This window comes from Apus apus, chromosome 3, assembly GCF_020740795.1.
Source record: "Apus apus isolate bApuApu2 chromosome 3, bApuApu2.pri.cur, whole genome shotgun sequence".
NCBI lineage: Eukaryota > Metazoa > Chordata > Aves > Apodiformes > Apodidae > Apus > Apus apus.
In genome coordinates, this window is record NC_067284.1 from 93,118,372 (window position 1) to 93,140,850 (window position 22,479).

A 22,479-nucleotide genomic window follows, 5' to 3' on the forward strand; every position below is an offset into this window, starting at 1 on the left:
CTTGAGGGCACTCTGGCTGGGAATGCCTTGCTTGCCTTAGCTGAGGCCCATGGGGGTGATGGAAGTGGTGATGCTGAAATGCATGGGGCTTCCTGCATGCACCTCGAGGTCTGGGAAGACCTGAGATACCAGGAGCTTTGTCTGGAGGGCAAAGGCGCATTGTATGCTGAACTAAAGTGAACACCGTCCCCCAAGTCACGAGCAAGAAACAACCCAGGAATGGAAAAGAAGCATCTCTCCCCCAAAGAGGACACTGGCAATTATTGAACAAAATTCTGATATAGAGTTAACGTTGTCAAGGTCTGTTTTTTGAGACTGGCTTACACAAAAGTATAAATCAGAAGCAGTTCCAATGTAAGCAGTGCCAGTCTGTGACTGAAAATATCATTGGGACCTAAAGCTGCATATACAGGACTGAGTAAAATGATGTTGTGCCTAGGTTCTCACACTTTCCACCAACATGACCCCCATCTTTACCTTAGCAAATTGAAGCCAAGCAATCTGAGAACAAAACATGCCCAGCAAAACAAGAGAGTGTCTTCACATTTCCCAGCATCCCGAACAAATGATTGAGTCTGATTTGGTAATCCACTCAATTCAAGGTTGCTTGAATGGCCACACCACAGCAAAGGGGGTCACAGCATGGGAGAATCATTAACTGAACTTACCTGCCTTGTTTGTTTGATGCTGCCTCACTCCAGTGCGAGTCAATAAAACTTTGTGCACCAGCACACACAACCTCCAGCACCCGCCAGCTGGGCCACAATGGAGATTAGCAAAGCTGCCTTTCTCTTTCTTTTCTTGCTCAGCTCAGGTAAGACTCCTTTGCCTTCTGCTTGCCTAGCTGAGATGGGGGCCTGCAAACATGCCTCATGGCCAAAAATGGGGGCACACTTGGAAAGTAGCCCCAAAGCCTGGTACAAAACCTATAGCAGTCAGTGAAAAGGCTATCTCCGGTTTCAGCAGGCTTTGGGTCAAATGCTAAAGCTATTTTTAGTGCCAAGCATTGCTAAGCACAGTGATTCTGATTTTCATCCCTTATTACTGAAGTTTTAAAGTCTTTAAATTAAGTATTTAAAAGAAAATAAAAAAATAAAAGTCTCCTTTATATTTCAGCAATTTCACATTTTCTCTTGACAAACACAAGAAAATGTTCTCCTTTGTTTTCTTGGGGGCAGTAGGTAGAAATTTAATCTTCGGTAACCTAGATCAACTTTACCAGAAATATGTCTAGAATTCTTTTTTAACACTTCCACTAAAGGTAATATATGAATTTCAAGGTCAACTACAAATTATATAAATAAATATTCCACCTGTAGTATACATTTCAATCAGGTTTCCATCATCTACCATATTCTCTAGTACTTTAGCAATGGAAATCATTGTTTGGCCCTTAAGTGAATTTTAAAAAGTACTGCTAAAAGCATATGAGCACAGTTTGTATGATTTTTCTAATAGCTCAGGCATTTAATATCACAGAATAACAGGGATCTATCATTGTATGATCATGCTTATAAAAGAAAGATGATAAAATTATTTTTATCTGCTCATTTTATCAGCTCTAAATCACTTCTATTTCCAAAGTGGTGGTCCACAAAACTGCCTTAAAACTATTTTCAGTTCTTCTGGATTAGTACTGGTCAAGTCTGGAAAGATATATAGGTAAAAGAAGAAATCGGTTTGCTCACATATATTTTAATATTCTATTAAATTATTATGTGTCATGTCTGGGTTTATAAAGACTTGGACTTTAGCCAGAATAATACATTCCTTGCTGTATTTTAAGATCTGCTGTATTCTTTTTAAGGTTTATACTTTGCAGTGTTTCTCAGGCAAATAACATCTCATTTTCTTTTCTGTTATCTAACCTTCTGCCAATCTGTGCTGCCTTTCAGCTTATGCATGTCATACAAAATATTTTTTTTTATGATCACTGAAAAGTACTTATATGCAAAGTAGATCTCTTCATTCAGACACATCCTTTTAAGATGAGCCAATAAAATTTGGAAAGTAGTGTTTTCCCATTCTGGTCCCCTGCAGTTCTGGAACAGTGGCCTCAGTTAGCTTAGGAAGATCAGGAGAGGAAACTCTTGTTTGCTGAGTCTATCAGGAGAAATTGGTAGGCTGTCGGTGCTCCACATAGCCCTATTGAAACAGCAAGATTAGACATGGGAGGCCTCAGTGTCAGGGATTTCTTAAGACGTGCGGGTTTTATAGCATTGAGCCAAGTCTGCAGGCACAGAAGATCACCCTCAGGCAATTAATCATCTTACTTTCACTACTGGCCCGAGTACCTTCTATTTTATATGCATGTGTCATGTGGAGGTAGGTGATGGATGACATGTCATGCAAGTTAATTACACTAGAGTGATGTTGCAGTGAATTGAGCCTAATATGGGTGTTTGCATAAAAGAAAGATTCACAACATTACCTGTGAGAATGCTGCACAAGATGATGAATTTCCTGAGCCTGTCAATAATAATCTAGCTTGAAAATTGAAATTATTATACAATGTACTTCTGTAACTCTCTAACCTGGTGCTGGATACAGAAATAAACTTTTGTAGAAGTTAGGAACAGAAACATAGAATCTTTATAGACATAAAGGAAAAAAAAAATCAATTAGATGGCAAACTCCATCATGAGCAACAACATTTTGTAGCTAAGGTTAAATGTATTAGCAGGTACATCATATAAATCTTATGCTCATGTAACTTTCATCTACAGTAACACTAACTGATTTACTAGTTTAAAATCTTGAGTTAATTTGTTGCAACAGAGACGAAGTCTGACAGATTCATTAGTAAGTCAGCTCAACCCCTTTAAAACAAAAATAATGGTGGCCATTGTAAAAGACTACGTAGTCATCTTACAGTTTCTTGTTCCAGGGCAAGACATCTTAGGTAAAACAACTATTCAGGGACCAGTGAAACTGTAGTGATTGCACCATTCACATGGGAGGTAATAATCTCACATCTTCCCACTTCATGCTTCTCCAAAACTTTAATATTGCTTTCACTTCCCTTCATCTTTTTCTCTGACTGGTGTTTGACACCGTTTAGTTCCTCTCTCCAGTCCCTCTTACTCTTGTTTCACATTTCTTGTTCTCGGCTTCTAACCCATACATGCCCTTCAGAGCTGCTTCTCTATGTATCTTTTCTGCTGTTTTTACCTATTATGCATTCCAGTCACACAGCTATGATTGTGTCTGGAGACAAAAATTTCCTCATAGCTTATAACGTTTTACCCAGAATTGCACAAAATAAGTAGTGTCTTCACCTGGCAATACTGCACGGAAAACAAGACTCTTAATGGGGTCTTAACTGCAGCATCCTCATTTTTAATGTCAGTTTCTTTTCCTTCCCTTGTAGCAAAAGGAGATACACTGGATGACTATTTAAGAACAGATAGTGTTTGGATACTTTCTCCAAATAAACAGTTTTACAAGACAAATGATGAAAAAGAATGTGCAGAGAAATGTGAAGCCGAAAGAAAGCTTATTTGCAGGTAATTTCTATTAAATCTTAAAACTATGTCATTGTGGGTATCTGTACAGCAATGATATTTTCCTGCTGTTGCTTGGAACCAACATCCCCATGCTGCTGCAGCTCTGCCTACAGCAGTGTCACCCATGCCTGTGCCTTTATCTTGTGGTTTATCCATGAATTACCACAAGGTCACATAGAGGGTGGATTTACTACATATTACTCATTCTATATTAAATGCTCAAGTTTCTGCTCTTATCCAATGTTACATGGAGAGCAGCTTATGCCTCTTTAGCTGGATGCTGCCTTGTTTCACAAAAGAAAGGTAATATGTTTTAGATTAATGGTGGGGAAAGGCACAAACCTGAGCAGCTAGGATGCTGATGATAATGTTTTGCCAATACAGCAACTATATTTCCACACAATAACAGTCATTCATCCTAAAAAGTCAGCCGCTTCAGAGTGTCAGTCTCTTACTCAGTGTCTCAAATACTGACTGTGGTATCTGAAAGATATAAAGGGATACAAAACACTGCTAGTAAATTAATAATCTAGAGAAAAATATTCACAAGTTTAACAATTTTAATTGAATTGCTTCCTATGTCAATATTGCTTCCTTCTCAATTTCAACAGGGCCTTCCTATTCACCAGGAAAAAGCAACAGTGTTTAACTCTGGCTGAAAATAGCAAAATGGCAGTGATGTTCAACAGCACAGATGCAATTCTTTATGAGAAGATAAGTATGTATATAGTAAGATGATACACATTTACATGCTAATCCTGTTTTGCCTGCATCCTTGCATTCTCTGCTACAACACTGGAGACTGCAGGTGGTGGCAGTCTCAGTGAAGTGGGCCTGCACCCAGTCTGAACTGGGCTGAAACTGCTGGAGAATTTCCCATATAACAGCAAGACTCCTTGCATTTGAATGTACATTTCACTCCTTTAGTCATGTATTACTTGGACCAGGTAGAATAAATGTATTCCAAAGCAAAAAAAAAAATGTTCATTTCTCTGGCCTTTAAATATTTCCAATCCTTTGCTTCATGGAGCTAGAGGAGTTCTTGGTCATGCAAGTTTTCAAGACTACAGGACTATCTACTCCTACATACCTACTTCCCTAATTTTCTGTGTCATAATTCAGCCAAGAATTATGTGACTGAAATATTATATGAACTTATAATTGGGTGGGGTTTTTAATGATAATAAAATGCTCATGTTTTGTAAGCTGTTTTGGTTTTTGCTTAATTCTTGTTTTATGTCAGGCTCAGAAGTGTCTTGATTTTATTAGCTTTTCTACATTTAGAATAGATCCTATATAGCTGGAAGAATATTTAACTTTTAAATAGACTAACTTCTTAAGTTTTATGGAAACATAGATAATGTAGTCACAAACTCATTCCTTCTGGGAATAAGAAAGCTCCTATTACTAACTAATATGTAAGATGAATAGTGAAAATTTCTTGTTAGAATGTTTCTGTTTGTTTGAAAAGACAATAATTTTCAGTGTCTTTCCAATTCTCAAGCATTTATAATATATACAGAAAACTGATTCTGCTTTAATAATCATGTTCTGGGTCCTTTTTGCCATATCAAAATTTTAAAGAGAAAGTTCATGTCCAAATTCCCAGCCATTATAAACTGATATAATTTTGGTGAATTCATTAACTTCTGCTGGAGATCTGGCCCAAACATAACAAAAAGCTAGAATGGCGACATGTAAACAACTGTATCCCGATTCTTCTGCTACTAGACTGGTTACTAGGTTGCCGGGTTCCCAGCACCGGGTGCAACTGAGTTTGTAACAACTGTTTTCAGCAAGTGCTGACTTAACCTCTAGCTGATTATCAGCCAGTGACATTTTGCTCTTATGGTGCAAGGTGTGTTCCTTGGTGTCTTTTTTCGACGCTAACAACTGGATTTTCTCACCAGTTTTCCTGAAGTTATAGCTTATGTTTAGCTCGGACAGATTACTAAAGCCTTAAAAGCTAGTATTTGAAGCATACTACCACAGTTACAGTTGTTTTGTACAGATCAAAAGAGTTTAGGTCTACAGTCATGAGTGCCCCTACCCCAGTAATGAATCTCAGAAGACTAAAGCCTTTGGAGAGCTTTTCTCCACTTTTATTTTTCCATGTTCCTCACAGATGACTGATGTGTGAGTAACTAGCACAGAAGAATATTGGGGTGGGTGCAGATAATTTCTGGTACAAGAGAAATATCTGTAGAAATAATGGATGTAGCTAATGCCTCAATATTTTAAGTGCAATTTTCTTTTTACTGGAGTAAAAATTTCTTTTGAGGGTGGAACGGGATGGATGTAGGAGTATATGCTTTGTAAATTCCTCTGCATATGTTAAAAGTGAATAAATACAGGCACAAGTCATTCATTATTAAATTGATATTGGCCTTTTAAGTTAATAAATAATTCTCATTAACCCTAATGATATGCTGTCACAGACACCCAGACAAAAACTTAGGCTTAAATTGGTACAAATCAAGAAAATTGTTTTCAGTGCTTTTCTTTTCCAAACTAAGGTTGTAATGTCATCTGCCTTCTCTTTTTCACCAGAAGGAACACAGGACTATCTCATTCCTTCTGAAACTCAGAGCTCCCACTACCAACAACTTTGTAAAGTCTCTGTGTAATACAAATGGCAGCATTTTTTATCTGTAATGACCTCAATCCACCTCAAACCAGAGATAATTCTCATAGGGCTGTTGAAGTGCAGTGTAGAAGTGAGACTCACCTTCCTAGAAGCAACGTAATTATCACAGGCAGCATCACCAAGATGAACTTGAATTTGCAAATAAAGACATCTAGTGTCCTTAAGCCTCAGAAAGGATTTCTGTCCTCACCATGACTCCTCAGCACCAGAAAATAGCTGCTGCAAAATTCCTTTCTGCTGAGATATGATGGAATCTGTTTTGCTTGGAGGAAGCAACCCCCAGGACGAGTTGTGACTCTGCCGCTCCCCCAGGCTCATGATGACTGAATAATCAGTCTCACCTAGGCCTGACTCAGGCCTTGGAGTTCATAACAGCTACTCTGACACCAGTCTTTGTCAGAGCTTATTTTCCTTGGGATTGGATGCAAAATATCTGTACAGAACAACTACTTTAAAGTCAAAAGATTCATCCTTCTGTGACTATAAGAGTGTGCCTGGCTGTGCTGGGCTACATAATGTTGTGCACTGACAGTTTATCCCACCACAGACACTCTGGGACCTGAATGCAGACCATACTCTTCTGGATTGTCCGTTTTTACAAAGATATCACAAAACGTATGTCTGACAGTTATAGCTTCACTTTCTCTATGTTAATAGCAAAAGCCTGCATGAAGAATCCTCTTCTGATGACAGCCTCCATGTTAATAGTAGGAATAATCCACAAAGCACAGATACATAGGTTTTGTAGACTGTGCTCACTACATTATGTTGAGTTGGATTCCTTCACACGCACACCTCCAATACGGCCCTTTATAAAATCCTAATTGTCATCTCAGAGCTTAAGAACTGTGGCTTGTTTACTAGTTCAGTGGCCATCTGGGATGATTACTTTCTTGTGTGGCTATAACCAAAGTTTTTTCACTTTGTCGCTGAAAAAGTCCTTAAGAACTTGGTTAGAGACTTCTTCCTTCAAGTCAAACCTAAATTTTGTCTTGACGTATAGCTTGGCTCTTGACCCCATCACTCTTTTGAGAAACACAGAGGGTTATAGAGGAGGAACACAGAAGGTTTGAGGAACACAGGAGTTATAGAGCAGCACAGAAAAAAAACCCACAAAAAAACCCCCATAACAGTAAGAAATACTTTGGGGTTCAAGTAGAAAGGAGCCATATTACCAAAAATTCTGTTTAAGAGGAATCAAATACCAAGGTCTAAATCCATGGTGTCCTGCGTGTGCCATTTGCACAGGAAAGTGACTTGCTTGTCTTCATTCCTGACCCAGCTATACAGAGACTCCACCCCTTCTCCCCAGGTGTCACATGAGTCTGGCTTAGCATTTATACATGCTAAAATAATTTAGGAGGTACCTGGCGATATCAGAAAGTCCATGGGCAAGACTATTGACCAGATATGGTCATGCTGGGACTTGCTATGGGATTTCCAGTGTTAAAGCAGCAGTGACAAGACTTTTGGGCACCCCAGCAGTACCCTGACAAGCAGGGAGAAGCTCCAAGAGCTCCTGTTAGTAAAACACGCAGAACAGAAATTTTGTAGGCCCAGATGCATGCTGTGATGACAGTAACTACTGCTAGGTGTCCAACCAAGGCTCAGCTTTTCCTGTCGGACTGGTCTCTCAAACATGTCCATTTCATATTTGAGGGCTCAGGGGGACTTTTCTTGGGCAAAGAAACTGCTAAATTGGAAAATTAGGATCACTCCCCCATAAATGGAGATCTTTCAGTGTGTGTTATAACTGGAGATTTTTCAGTGTGTGTTGCCAATAAAAGCATTATCAACATGCTTTGCATTCTCTCTCCCTTGGAATCCCACTAGAAAGTAGCTGGTGGTCTGAGGATAAAAGGAATCAAAAGTGTGGAAGCCACTTCTGTGACAAATGTATTCTGACAACTAAAAATTCTCCATCTTGAAGGGAGAGTTGCACAATATCCAGACTTCTAATGTACTTATGAGCAACAAATTAAATTTAAAAGAATCTCCATCTGCTGGTGAAAGGTCTTCCTTTTTATCCCAGTAGTACAGCAATATAAACATGACAAAACCAATTGTAACTTGTATCTATTTCCTTAACTTGATTTTATTAGCTTTATAAAAATGCTTCAGGAATTTTCCTCTGTGGTTGCCTAGCAGCCGCTGACTTCTTTTTGGTTTTTTTTTGTGTTTGTTGTTTTTTTTTTAAATACCTTGTGGAATCACATATATCTGTTTGCATGAACAAGAGGTTCAAAGCATGGGTAAAGCACAGGTCATCATAAACTGATGAACTTCAGAGTTCTCAGATTCTCCGCAGATTTCAAGAGATGCAGTGTTGTAACACCATTGAATTAACAAAGCCAATTATATTTCAGTTTACCTTCTACAATGTAAAAAAGGGATTGGGAAGGACTACAGAGGAACAGAAGCCAAAACTTGGAGGGGTATTCCATGCCAGAAGTGGGCAGAAAAAACACCTCACAACCCAAAGTATGGTCTTATTTGTATTTGTCTTTATGTTGTTCTGAATCTTTTCCAAACTTCCCCAACTTCATGTGTCTAAATAATTTAATAGTGTGTGTTATCAAACCTAAAAGGTGACTTTTAAAGACAACTTTATCTTCACCTGTCTTGCTACTTTTCACCTACGGACAGAGAATTTAAATGGTCTGGGTAAGGAAATGGTGCATTGCCAGTTAGAGAAGTTGTGTCTAATTGTTGAGCCTCTTAAGAGTAAAAGCTCCTCTGTCAAACCATTATGAAAATTTTGCTATTTATGATAATGAGGTTATAATTTCTCTCTTCTGTATGAGGTATGAAAAAAAGTAGTATATGTCCAGTGTTATGACCTCCTGCCTGACATCCAGAGGCAGTCAAGAAGAAACATCCAACAACGCATCTAAGTATCCAAGGGAGCTGCCCAGGCAGAGTTTTCTCAGGATTGGCTGTCACTGGGCTCACTGAAGCAAGTGTGGAAGCAGAGGGTCTATTTTCTCTGATCTGTGTTGGAGTTTTAACTGTTTAAAAAGGTTTTTTATTTGATGTTATTCTAATGAAACTTAGAAGCACTTGTTTAAATTTTTTGTTTGAAGGCCATTCAGCCTTTTCTGTGAGAATTGCTATAGGAAGAAGCCTAGGCTCACTAGCTTCAAAGTCTTTGCAAATTAGGATCCAGTAGTGTTTGGTGAATAGTTTCTAGAAATACTCTTATTTTAAATCAGCTGCGTTAAGAAAATTATGTGATGGCCACAGGCCATAGTGAGCTTACTAGATGAGATTGGTGTAAGTCTTATAGGCAATAATTGTCCTTTGAGACCTGTCATAGTCCTTACAGGCTGTAAACTCATCATTGGTAACAAGGACCTAGGGAGAAGCTACTAATAATGATAGTTGGAGAATGTTTTCCAGATTTCATTTATGGGTTACAATGGGGAATTTGTCCCATTTTTACTGTGAATGAATAGAGCCCACAGGTAGATGATCAAGTTGAACATTTCTATTCTGCTCCACTGAATTAACAGAATTTCAATGCTATTTATTAATTATAATATTAAGACACAATTATTAATTATAATATTAATGCTATTCACTATTATTCATTATTTTAATACTATTACAGTTATACACCTGAAAAATACCCCAATGCAGGGCTGGAGGAAAACTACTGCAGAAATCCGGATGAGGATGCAAATGGACCCTGGTGTTACACAACAGATCCTGCCACCAGATTTGATTACTGTAACATCCCAGAGTGTGAGGGCCAGGTCACGCACACTGCAGAAGGTATATTTATTTCTCAGAAAAGAAGTGTGTGAGTAGGCAATATTATTCCTGCTATTTGTTCTTTCTTTATTATTGCACATTGGTTTTAACTGCAGAAGTTCTCAACACAAAGGTTTTTTTTTCCCAATTGGCTCCAGTTATCAATGTAATTTTGTGAATATGGAGGAACTGAAATTTTTTAATAGTTTACTGATTTTGTCCTGTTCTTACCCTTAACAATTTATTTCATTTTAACAAGAGTAAAGACTGATGCAAGTGCTGCGTTACATACAGAACTCCCATTGCTATTAACACATACTGATACGTGACAAAGTTATATGCCTAAAGCTGTTTTCATTTGTCTAGGCTATAATGGATTCCTTTCGTCCTTAGCTGGAGCAAAACCTTCTTTTCCTTTCAGTGAAGTCTTCCATGAATAGATCAAGACCTGAATTTCTGAATTCATGGGTTGGTGCAAACCTTGCTTTGTTTTCATTCTGCCTAGGCCCTACAGCAGAGTGTATGCAGTGTAATGGTGAAGACTACCATGGAGAAGTTTCCAGGACAGTGTCTGGGCTTGAATGCCAGCACTGGGATGCCCAAGAGCCTCATATGCATGGATTTACACCGAAACAGTGAGTCATGCTCAGCATTTAATTCCTTCCTGCAGTGTGTGGGAGACACTGCCTGCAGGCAGCCTAATTGCTACAGCCAGCCACTGCTGACTCACTACCTTCTCTTTCATTTTCAATGTGCAGTTTTCCAGAGAAGGATCTGAAGATGAATTATTGCCGTAATCCTGATGGCGAACTTCAGCCCTGGTGTTTCACTACCAGCCCAACTAAACGCTGGGAATATTGCAACATTCCTCATTGCAGTGAGTCTCGTTTCCTGAAATCATTCTGGGACGTAGTTCTTCTCACTAAAACTAGGGAGGGAAAGACAAGAAATGGCATTGATGAGTTACCTGAGGAAATCCTTGTGAACCAGGCAAAATGCACATTAATAAGCAGAATCACTCACTAAATTTATGTTACATAAAAGTCTGTAAAGTCAGAGAGGATACAGGCTTCACAAAGTGCAGTAATACCAGAGGTGTTATGGAAGCCCTAATTTGTTTTCAACCCCCTGACTTTTCAATTACCTGAGAGGCAGGACATTCAGGTTAAATCAGCTGGTAGTTTTCAGCTGACCTACTAACTCATGGAAAACACGTAAATCACCATGTGGCCATTACTGTGATATTTTACCTGGGTCTGGTCAGCACAGCCTGTGACACCTTTTTTTTTTGCAAAGAATGAACCCTGAGAAACACGTTGAGGACTCAGGAGAAAAACCTGACTTATTGGTGAGTTAGCTGAACCCATTAAGCTGATTACACTGCATTTAGACATTTCCAAAATACTGAATAAGCAGATTAGCATTGCCATTTGTAGAACTTGACTGCACTTTGAGAAAATTTTGTTTTACCTCTAGAACTTGCTTTCTTATGCCTCTGCACTTGTCAGTGCTCTCAGCAGCAGCATGTGTTTGCTGGGTGTAGTTCACCTCAGCATGCTCAATTACTGATGGAAAAATGACTATAGACTTCTGTATGATAAATTGTGAAAGTTAACCATAGCATCCTCATTTCATACTTTAAACTTTAAAAAGTTTAAAGAACAGACCAACACTTAAGAGTCACACTTGTCTCCTCGGGAAATCCAAGGCAATTTCTGTGACTCTGATTGCTACTCTTAATTTCTGTGTTGTTCCCCACGTGCCAGACCAATTCACTTACTTTCACTTCTCCTTCTGCCCCACTTTCCCCATTCACTGACTCCAGAGGCTCAGTTCTGGAGGTTGTTTTGACTTTTCTCACAATTTCTTCTTGGATCTTACGCTTATCCTTTCTACTTCCTCACTCTACCCGTGTGTGCTATATTAGTGTACTCCCTTCATCCCACTTGTTTTTACAAGACTACTTACTGCCTTTCCAGCTCTGCTGTCAGCAGGCACAGGCGTCTGCAGGCACAAAGTCTGGCGCAACCCAGCAAAGTTATTCACTGACTGCTGTAAAAGGGCAGGCACAGGACATGTGCCTGAAAGGCCCACTGCTTGTGAAAATGTACACCTTGGTTTTGCCATGGCTTGCAACCAATGTCACCTCTGCTGAAAGAGAAAAAAATGCATGTTCAGCATTACAGAAAACAGGGGTTTAATGTAATTGAAAGCATTATCCAGGTATATTTTTTGTTTATTTTCTCTTCCTTAATTATTTTTCCTTTTTTTCTTTTTTTTTTTCTTTTTTTTTTTTAAATCCTGCTACAGCTACACACCCACCAGCCTCTGGCCTGGGCTCCCAGTGTCTCTCAGGGAAAGGAGAAGACTATCGAGGCAGGACAGCCATCACCGAATCGGGAAATGCCTGCCAGCACTGGAGCACTCAGTTTCCCCACAGACACGGCTGGATTCCTGACAGATACCCTTGCAAGTATGCTGAGCCTCATCATTTTAACAAATGCAAAAGAACAAAATTATTCCTCATAGATCCAGAGGAATAGGTTTTTGGCAGCTATGTTGATAAGCTGTTTTCCCACCTTTTCTCAGCTGTCATTAGCTCCCTTCAGGTCTTGTTCTTAATCTTTTTTAACCTTCCTTTGTTTACCAGTTACTTCATTCTCAGGTTCTTGTCTCACCTGTCTCCTCCACATCCCACTGCAGAATTATAAGTATTTACCACTTTTATGTTAAAAATCCCCTGGATGTGTTTCGGTGCACTTTCAATGCCTTATTCTTCTGAAGAGCAATGCTCCAAGGTCCAAGATATGCTCCATTACATTCTCATGCTCCAAGGGCAGAGGTGCTGGGTTTGCAGAACATTATCAATGGGCAAGGCTAGCTGGACAGAACAGGCTTTTTTTTAGCTCTGTATTTTGATCCTATGGGTTGTGAAATGCATGCCCCAAGTTTTCCTGTTTCTGTGAAACCCTGTCCACCATCACGGGGCAGAGAGCAGTGTACACCAGTGCTCGTATGCACAGGCTTCCAGGATCAGTGACATCCAGCCTCACTTGCTGCTTTCCATGATAGTCAGGTACATGAATAGTTTGTGTTTCAAAGTCTGTTTTTACTGGTCTCAAAAAGAAGAGGAGAAAGTGTAAGCACTGGAAAAGTTCAACATATATCGTCAGCATTTAGGCTCTAAATTGAAGGTTGTCAATTAGTCTCAAAATAGTGGTGCATGAGGTAATTCATCTCCAGAAGGAATAAATGTAACCATTGAGTTAATATCTGAGTTGCAGTAGTTGTTAATGGCTTGCACACAACTCTTCTTGATTTCTATTAATAATTTAAAGCCCGTGTTTCTGTTTCAGGGGCTTAGAGGAAAACTACTGTAGAAACCCTGATGGAGAGAAGAGGCCTTGGTGCTACACCATCAACAGCAGCGTTCGGTGGGAATATTGTGCAATTCCTCACTGTGATGAGACAGAACAAGGGAATGCTGGTATGAGTAGCGGAATGTACTTGAGATAAGGACTTTAAAACAGTGAGAGACCTATTATTTCTCATTTTAAATGCGTGAAGGTCTTTTTTTCAGTCACTTTGTCACTGTTGTTAATGCAATTTTTCTGTGTGGCATGTGTGGCATGTTACAAAACCTGCCAAATATTGAACAGAAGAAAGACATGCAGCTCCCGGAGAGAGTCCAGAGGAAGGCCATGAAGATGATCAAAAGGCTGGAGTACCTCTCCTGTGAAGACAAGCTGAGAGAGTGGGGTTGTTCAGCCTGGAGAAGAGAAGGCTCTGAGGAGACCTCATAGTGGCCTTCCAGTATCTGGATGGGGCCTACAGGAAGGGGGCCTTTTTACAAGGGCTTGTAGTGAGAGAACAAGGGAAAATGGATTAAAACTGAAAGAAGGGAGATTTAGATTAGAAATTAGGAGGAAATTCTTTAGTGTGAGGGTTGTAAGACACTGGAACAGGTTGCCCAGGGAAATTGTGGAAGCCCCATCCCTGGAAGTGTTCAAGTGCAGGTTGGATGGGGCCCTGAGCAACCTGATCTACTGGGAGATGTTCTTGCCAATGCAGGGGCATTGGAACTAGGTGATCTTTAAGGTCCCTTCCAACACAAACCATTCTATGATTCTATGATTTCAAAGGTTAAGAAAGTGCAGTGAAAACATTCACATATACCAAAAATGAAACAGGGGTGTGAACCTTCCCTGGAACAACATCTGACTTAGGAGGATAATCTGTGCAAATTTTCTAAATATCTTTGGAAATGCCCTTCCACTTCTCATGCTGGCTGCGATGCTTTCACTAGACACTATCAATGAGCCATTCGTTCAGACACATGCAATGCGTTTGATGCTTTCTTGTGCCTACACAGGAAGAACATAAAACTGTGATGCAAAAGACCGGTTTCTGTTGTTCGCTGCAGATGTGCCTGTGCAGGTTCCCCTGGCAGAGGAGTGCTACCGAGGCAAAGGCCAGAGTTATCGTGGCACAACTTCCATCACTGCATCAGGAAAGAAATGCCAGGCTTGGGACTCCATGTTCCCACACAGACATGAAAAAACCTCAGACAGATTCCCAAATGCGTATGTTTATCTCAAATTTTCTTGCTTTATTTGACAATTACCATTGCTGATTGTATTATTTTTTTATTTTATCTATGCTTTATAACACTTATAGGGAATCTATCTATAGAAGAGAATTTTTCCCAGATGCAGAAATATTTTCTGTTAGTCTCCTTTTCAACCTATGTGTTTCCTCGTTATTTAAGTTTTGAGTAAAAATACTGCTGTGTCCCTTTAATCTTAGAGTTTCTGTAGCCAACACTGGGAGACCTGTATCCAAGCCTAGCCATCTACTGAAATATGCATTTAATTTATGAATTTGAGACCTTTGTGGTGGCCTTTCTACTTATTTTATGTGGGGACAACACAGCATTTATGCTGTAAAACACAGTTAGATATATTGTGATTAGAACTACTTTTTAAATGTTCTTCATAGTTGGAATTGGGTGCCAGAATTGCATACAATGATTTTTTTCTCCTTGTTTTGTCTTCTTCACACTAAAAAACTGCACCAGTGATGATTTAAAGAGCTCATCACAATTATTAATATGTCAGTTGTTAACAAGGATAGGAAAACAATAAGATGACAATTGCTAGGAAATACATCACTGCTCGGTGCATTACAAGCATAAGCAGGAAGGCTGATTCTTCTTTGTTTTGCCTTTTTAATGATATCACCCTAAATAATAATAAAAAATTCAGTCATAGTTTGATATAAAAAATACTTATGTATTGAAAGTGAAACATCCTCACAGGGGATGCTGTTTTTCACAAAACATTTTAAAAATGTTTTAAAAGCTGTGTGCTTTCTGAATGAAATGCATTCTGGCATTTTTGAAAAAAAAGCTTTTCCGTTTTTTTTATTCTGTAATTGTGCTGTGATTCAGGACAGGGAAATATTGCAAGTCTGCAAATTATTAAAGAGAGGAATTTTACTTCCCCCTGCCCCGAAAAGCATGGGCATGGGAGTGTTCCCACTGAATTCAGTAGAAGTTTTATATATATATATATATATATATATATATATATATTTATATATATATATATATAAAATATAAATATTAAAAAATATATTTTTTGGGGGGGTGGGAGGGATCACTTGCCCAAGTGTTTGTCATCCTTCTCGATATGAGAAAGAACTCTTTGACATTTGAAAATAAAAATTCTGGAAAACATAATTGCCCACCAACAGTATGAATCTTCCTGCATATTTATTGTGTTCACACATTTACACAGTTGCATATGGTTATACACATGTAACTAGAAATTAAATCATTGGCATATCAGGCATTTATTTAACTACTCAGCACATTGATATACTACAGCCAGAATTTAAACCAGTAGTTGAATTATGTCCCCTTATGCATAAATATATTCCTTAATCTGAGGTACATGTGAAATATAACTCTCCACTCAAATCACAGCCATAAATGTTTTTGCTGATAATAAAAATCAATAAATTTATTCATCTCCACGTAGTATAGATCCACATCTTTTTGGCAAGATATTCTTGTGATTACTTTCTGTCTTGTGCAGTTTAGCATGTATGTTTTTTTGCAGGGATTTGAGGGACAACTATTGTAGAAACCCAGATGGTGATAACAGCCCATGGTGTTTCACCACTGACCCCAGCACGACATGGGAATACTGCAATATCAAGAGATGTGATGATCACACACAAGAGCCCACACCAAATGACTCCCCTGTAAGGATGGCACAAAATGTTGGCCTGACTACACCCACCGCATCTGGTAACAGCTGACTTATAAATGTCACCTCCTGTAGCTTTTATGGGTAGAGGGAATAGTAATCTATCAAAATCATTATTGAGTAGCAACATAACAGTCACATCCCTCTTCCAGCTTTTAGATTGCACTGCTGAATTTACCACAAGTGCTCTTTGATCTGTTCATATCCTGTAGCCTGTACCATTTTACAGTGAATTCTGTAGGATACCTGTTTCATTTAGGGGAACAAGAAGAAAACAGCTATGTGCTATTGAAATACCATCACAGTGAATATTGATATCATAGGAATTTTGGTGGTGCTGTGCTTTTATGTTTTAACCTTAGCTCATTATACTGTTCATAGGCAATCCTGTTTTGCAAAATGCATGTAGCAAGAGAAACAGGTTTTTGCTCTATCCTGCTTAATATCTTCCTTAATAGTCCAAATTGGTCAAAACGGTGTGATTTTTCTGAATGTGTAGTAGAGCTTTCCATGTGTTATTGACTTTGCAAAGAGAGGTTGCAGGGTTGGACAAAAGACACATTTCTAAATGGAGCTGTGTACTCTTCCTCTTGGGCGGCAGAAGAAAGTACCTGAAGCAATGTCCTTGGAAGCAACAATTGCTCTCTCACTGTAAAGGGCTGCTAATGCTGAAACATGCTTCTCTCATGGAAGGTGGTTAATGGTACCAACTTGGTGAAAAATCTTGGCATCTTTTTGGTATTTGCAGTATATTACAGAAAATGTTTAGCCAGAAGTTCCTTGAATTTTTTCCAATTTGGTTACTCTGTACATCCTGGAAGACATCCAGCTTGACAAACTAAGAGATCACATCAAGGGTACATTTTTGTCTCTCTTTCTGCTGTAGACCCTAGAAAGTGAGCAGGTCCTAAAGGTACTTAATCTGCCTTGTTTCTGCATACCACCACCACACACAGATACAACAGCTAACAATCGTTTCCTTTTCCCCTTTGTTCACAGACTGCATTAATGGTAATGGTAAAGACTATCGTGGCACAGTAGCAAAAACTGGAAGGGGCAGGACTTGTCAAGAGTGGAGTTCTCAGAAACCTCACAGCCACAAATATTTCACTCCTGTGACTCATCCAAGAGCAGGCCTGGATAAAAACGTAAATTGCTGCAAATGTCATTGGTATAATTGATTGTTGTCTCTTCTCCATGAAACCCTTGGTAAACAGTTCATGTTCAATCTTTATAGACCAAGTTAAGCATGTCTGGAAGTCATCACCTTGACAGCCCAGACTTATAATAACATTGAAGAGGGAAGGATACATTTTACATTACCTAGGATGGTGGTACTTCAAGTGCAGAGGTTCATAGTGGGGTTGATGCTGACAGGCAAGCAGCACAAAAGAAAACATACAGGACTTCCGTGATTTCTGCAAACCTGAAGCAATACCCTTTGTTGTTTTTCACAAACTGAGCAGGCTTCTGGAAAAATCTCAGAGCTGACCTGACTTGCTCTCCCTGAATTTAGAGGAAGAAGGATTAGTGCAATAAATATTTTAGTGCATTTAGTCATGCAATGTCAAGCTTTACTTCTCATGAGGCCTCAAACACATACTAGAGGTAGGGTGACTCTTGCTGGATGAATAAATTATAGCAATTTTATACATTTTTTCTAATTTCACCTAATCGTTTTGAGATACAGGAAACAAAGGATTTTGTGATAAGAGAAAGTAGAAAGCATTAACATTCAGTGGAAAAGTAGTTGGGGGAAATATTTCAAAGTTTTAAAAAACATGCACTCATAGACTTCTTCCTTCTGTGCCTAACATTTGGAGTCCTCATTCTTTGTTTTTGTTATTATTACAGTATTGCAGGAATCCTGATGGAGATGTAAATGGTGTTTGGTGCTTCACAACAGACCCAGAAAAAAAATGGGAGTACTGTGAAATCCCACGCTGCTGTAATTATCCTTACACATTTTTCTGTCCTCTCTTTCTACAACCAATTATGATAGTTGCAAAATGTTTTCAATCCAAGCATAAAAAACTGCAGTAGACAGTAGCTTTAGATTTGAATTTAGGTCTGTAAGGAAGTTTGACATAATCAGGCACCTGTAACAGTCAGCCAAAGTTTAGATACTCTGGTGCTAAGAATCATCAGTCAGATTTCATAGATAACAATCTCTGTGCTTTTTATCATCTGTGCAGCTAAACATTCAAAGTGTTAGCAAAATTTGAAATGTCCAGGGAAGCTGTGAAGAGAGATATTCCTTCTCTTGGCTCCTCAAACACAGGAGAGGATTTCCTTGATGTTCATGCTCATTTTCCCATGCATTTATTAACGGGACTAATGCATCAAGAACCTGCTCATGCACTTTTCCTGTTATTTAGGAGCACCAGCCATGACATTCTTGGAAAATCTTTTCATCTTTTGCTAATTTAATTTTTATTCTGATCTGGATGTTAACATAATCTATCCCTAGATATTTTGCCTTTCTTTTGGGGAAGGGAGTTAATTTGATCCTGGATGTTTTTTGCAGATTCCCTTATTTATTTATTTTTCTATGTTTTGGATAACGATCAGTACATTGAGCATGTGTAGTGTTTGCTGAAAGATTCAGTAGTGAAAGAGATTTTTACCTTCTGTGGTGCCTTGGTAGTTGGCACCAGTAACAGCTGTAATGTACTGGGAGCGCTGCTTGGCACACCCAATAGTCAACTCGTTTGCTTTGCTCTTCCCTTCCTTGCCTGTATTTTGACATAAGGTTTTTTTTTATATATATCTGGCAGGGATATAGGAAGTCTGTTTCTTCTTCATCACATGTATTATATTTACTACAGTAATATCCAGAGGCCAGGTCCCTGCTCTGTTGGACAGGGTAGCAATACAAAATAGTGAGGAGTGGTCACTCTCTCAGAGTATGTGATATTCTTCATCTAATGAGTTCCTCTGTGTAGCAATGTACTGTAATTGTACACATTAATTTTGTCAACCAGACATAAGAACTATGCAGGCAAAAAGAATATGGGATGGTATACAAACTACACATACTACAATTGTAAAAACTTGCTCCCTGAAAATGCTGTGATGGAGCTTTACTTTGAGATCTGATCTCTTTTCAGATCAGCCTTTGAATACTAGATTTTTTTTAAGTAAGGTACAGTCTCTTACTTTTTATTACTTTGTTAATTGACTCAGACTGGGACTAGCCATGTGCAACTCTGGAAAGAGCTACTTGGGTCTTAATGAGCATCCAAGCTTGATCCATTTAGAAAAAGTTTGGAAAGATTTGGATTAACAAGGAAGTGGAGTGAGCAGTGTGAGCACAAAATTGGAATATTCTATGATAAGGGAAGAGTGACTCAGTTTTATGTATAATCTAGGGATTAGATTTAACTCAACTAAGGTGTAGAATGTGATGTTTTAAGGAATTTAGGAATTGTTAATATTTTCTATAAAATAAACTCTTCCACTTTCTTAAGCTCACTTTTGCCTCCAAATTCCCGACAGATTTTCTTTTGTGGGTGGGGCTAACTGTAGTTTTACTTATGTTATCTGACTATATCCAAACACTTGATATAGTTAAAAAAATTTCCAGGTAATTTAATATTTTATCATGTCAAATTGATATATTAGTCCCAAGTTTAAATGCTCATGGTAATGATAATACAATGGAATCTAAAGGTTCTGGTTGTTCCTTTACTTTCAGTTTCTATTAACCAACATAAAAAGTGAAAACCTAAATAAGATTTAAAAGTGTCTTGTGCCGTTCTCTTTTCATCTGATTACACTGTGGATGACATTACAGAATTGCTTTAAAATTCTCCATTGTAGTTTTTTTTATTCGTAGCTTCTTCTGAGCATGACTGTGGAAGAGTCCCAGTGAGGAGTGAGGAAGCCTGTGAGCAATATAGCATGTGTGATGCATCCCCGGGGTCTTGGCCTTGGCACATCAGCCTCAGGACAAGGTACTGTTATTTCAGACTGTATTACCATCCATTAGCACCAGGGTTTTACAGGAAAAGAGACTTACAGGAAAAAATGAATATGCTTCTGGAGATTGGCCTTGGTTTCTATATAAAATGTCTTAGCATGTAAAATTAAAAAAATAATAATAATCTTACAGTTCTGCTATGATAGATAACAGCTACTTATTGGGTCATGAATCCTGAAATCCTCACCTTCTCCTGATCTCTAGAGAGCAAACTTGAACTGCAGACATCAAGTACACCTTTATTTACTGATATGGAGAAGGAATATTTCCCAGTGAGGATAACGACAGTTAACTCCATTCTGCAGCGGGAGAGTTAAGCCCAGGAATATAACCCACCAACCTGCAATGTGTATGAATGGATTTTGATCATCCCTTTTCACCCAGCATCCAATCTGGTTCAAGTTTAAATTGATGCTGTGACCACTCTAGTTAGAAGGCTTTAGAAGTAAGACCATCATCTCTCAGTATAAAAAAAATATATATATATATATATATATATATATATATATTGTGCATAGTATTTCCACAGTCACAATGAGACCAGAGTGGCTGAGCAGGAGATGAAGAAGTGCTTACAGAAAGGCTAATGAAAATTTCTATAGAGTTGTTGACAGTTACCATAATAAATATTATCCCTATGAAATATAAAAGTTCATACTAAGGTTTATTCTAAAAGTTTTAAAGTCTAAAGAAATCCCACAAGTTAGAACAACATATCCATTGTTAATTGCTCATCGAGACAAACCTGTTACATTACAAATGAAATTGTTAGGATATGTAATTATTTTTATTAAATTCCTGAAAGCAGGAGTCCTCTGTTGCAAAATTTTCATCTGGGTGTCAAATTTCTCTTCACGTCTCTCATGTTCTGGAGCAAAGAAAGCTTGTCCTTTGAAAATCTGTATTTGATTTCTCTTGCCATTGACAATAGACAAACTATGACTTGTAACAGATTTGAATAAGGGGCATCATGTTAATTTGCTAATATTTCCCATTGTGCAGAGCATAGGTGGTGGGTAATTGACTATGCAGTCTCAATGTGATTATCCTCTCTATTCTAGTATCAACCTGCACCATTGTGCTGGCACTCTGATACATCCACAGTGGGTCCTTACTGCAGCTCGGTGCTTGCAAGCGTGAGTATCCCCTAGAATGAGCAACAGGCCTTTCCAAAATCTGTATGAGAAAATCAATAGAGGAGAAAGATCTACCACATCAGGCACTTTATTTACTCCTTAATTCCTGTCTTTCTAGCCAGAAAGATGATTTTTTTCTTCTGCTCCTGTCTCAGTCAAACAACACGAGAGCACAACTGAGGTTACTTTTGTCATCTGCCCTCTTGCTCACACAAAAGCTTGCCAAAAAGTATGCTAATGATATGCTGGTGGTAATTGCACTTGGAAAAAGCAGCTGACTTGTTGGGCTTTAGGAGTTGTGAACACTGCAAAGGTGCCACATAATTTACAGCCCATGGGATTTTCACCACCATAAAAATCAAACTGTTAAAAAAGCTACATTTTCTTTTCTCCCCAAGAATAAATGTGGCCATCTATGGTCAGAAGCAGTAGCCTGACCATCTTGCTAATTGCAGTTCTCCAGCAAAATCACTGGATTTTGTAGGAGTGACATTCCTGGTTACATGTATGGAAGTATAACCTTGCCACTGTCATTTTTTTCCAGGTCAACAGAGCCTTCCTCTTACAGGGTGTTTCTTGGGATACAGAATCTCAATGCAGCAGAGCCATCCCTGCAAATCCAAAGCGTTCAGAAAGTATTAAAAGAACCAAGTGGAGCAGATATTGCTTTGCTGAAGTTGAACAGGTACCATTTCAGTCCAAGTTTTCCAACCCTAATACCTTTATCCTGAAGTTCAAAGTTAGCTTAGCCTGGAGTTAGCTCTAAGGGGTGGTTGTGGGTGGTATGAAACAGTATGAGAGTCCTTTTGTGTGTTAGCATTAGGCATCTGTTCAAGGGTGAACTCTGAGCATCCCTCCTACTGAATGATCCCATTGGCACAACCTCTGTGAGCTTGTTACATAGTTTAGGAAAGGCAAGGACCACTTAAAATTAGAGGGATTGTCATGAGGAATTCCTACTAACAGCAGCTCCACTGAACCAAGGAGGGTGGAGGCTAACTAAAGCAGAGTTGTGTCTGGAGGATCTTCTGTTTCAAGGTTTTTCCTGCTTAGTTCTGAAGACTGTGAGTCCCAGCTGAAGCTTTGGCCAGAAGGCACCACAGCTTCATGGAGCAAGCAGAAGGGTCCAGTTTCCCTGGCAGTGCACCAGTTTAATGAGCTGCAGACTTAGCCAGATCCTGCT

At 38.8% G+C, this 22,479-nt stretch overlaps 1 protein-coding gene across 1 annotated transcript in view; it reads left to right on the forward strand.

The window, feature by feature from the left end:
* Positions 1-706: 706 nt before the first annotated feature.
* Positions 707-22,479, forward strand: part of PLG (plasminogen) — a 60,873-nt gene continuing 39,100 nt past the window's right edge. The window contains exons 1-16 of the mRNA XM_051615053.1: positions 707-814; positions 3,371-3,506; positions 4,118-4,224; positions 8,520-8,634; positions 9,764-9,927; positions 10,412-10,541; positions 10,665-10,783; positions 12,217-12,379; positions 13,263-13,393; positions 14,330-14,489; positions 16,029-16,219; positions 17,178-17,326; positions 18,033-18,126; positions 20,017-20,134; positions 21,222-21,296; positions 21,841-21,981. Of these exons, the coding sequence (XP_051471013.1) occupies positions 766-814; positions 3,371-3,506; positions 4,118-4,224; positions 8,520-8,634; positions 9,764-9,927; positions 10,412-10,541; positions 10,665-10,783; positions 12,217-12,379; positions 13,263-13,393; positions 14,330-14,489; positions 16,029-16,219; positions 17,178-17,326; positions 18,033-18,126; positions 20,017-20,134; positions 21,222-21,296; positions 21,841-21,981 (2,042 nt within the window). The 5' untranslated portion in view covers positions 707-765. The remainder of the gene's footprint in view (positions 815-3,370; positions 3,507-4,117; positions 4,225-8,519; positions 8,635-9,763; positions 9,928-10,411; positions 10,542-10,664; positions 10,784-12,216; positions 12,380-13,262; positions 13,394-14,329; positions 14,490-16,028; positions 16,220-17,177; positions 17,327-18,032; positions 18,127-20,016; positions 20,135-21,221; positions 21,297-21,840; positions 21,982-22,479) is intronic.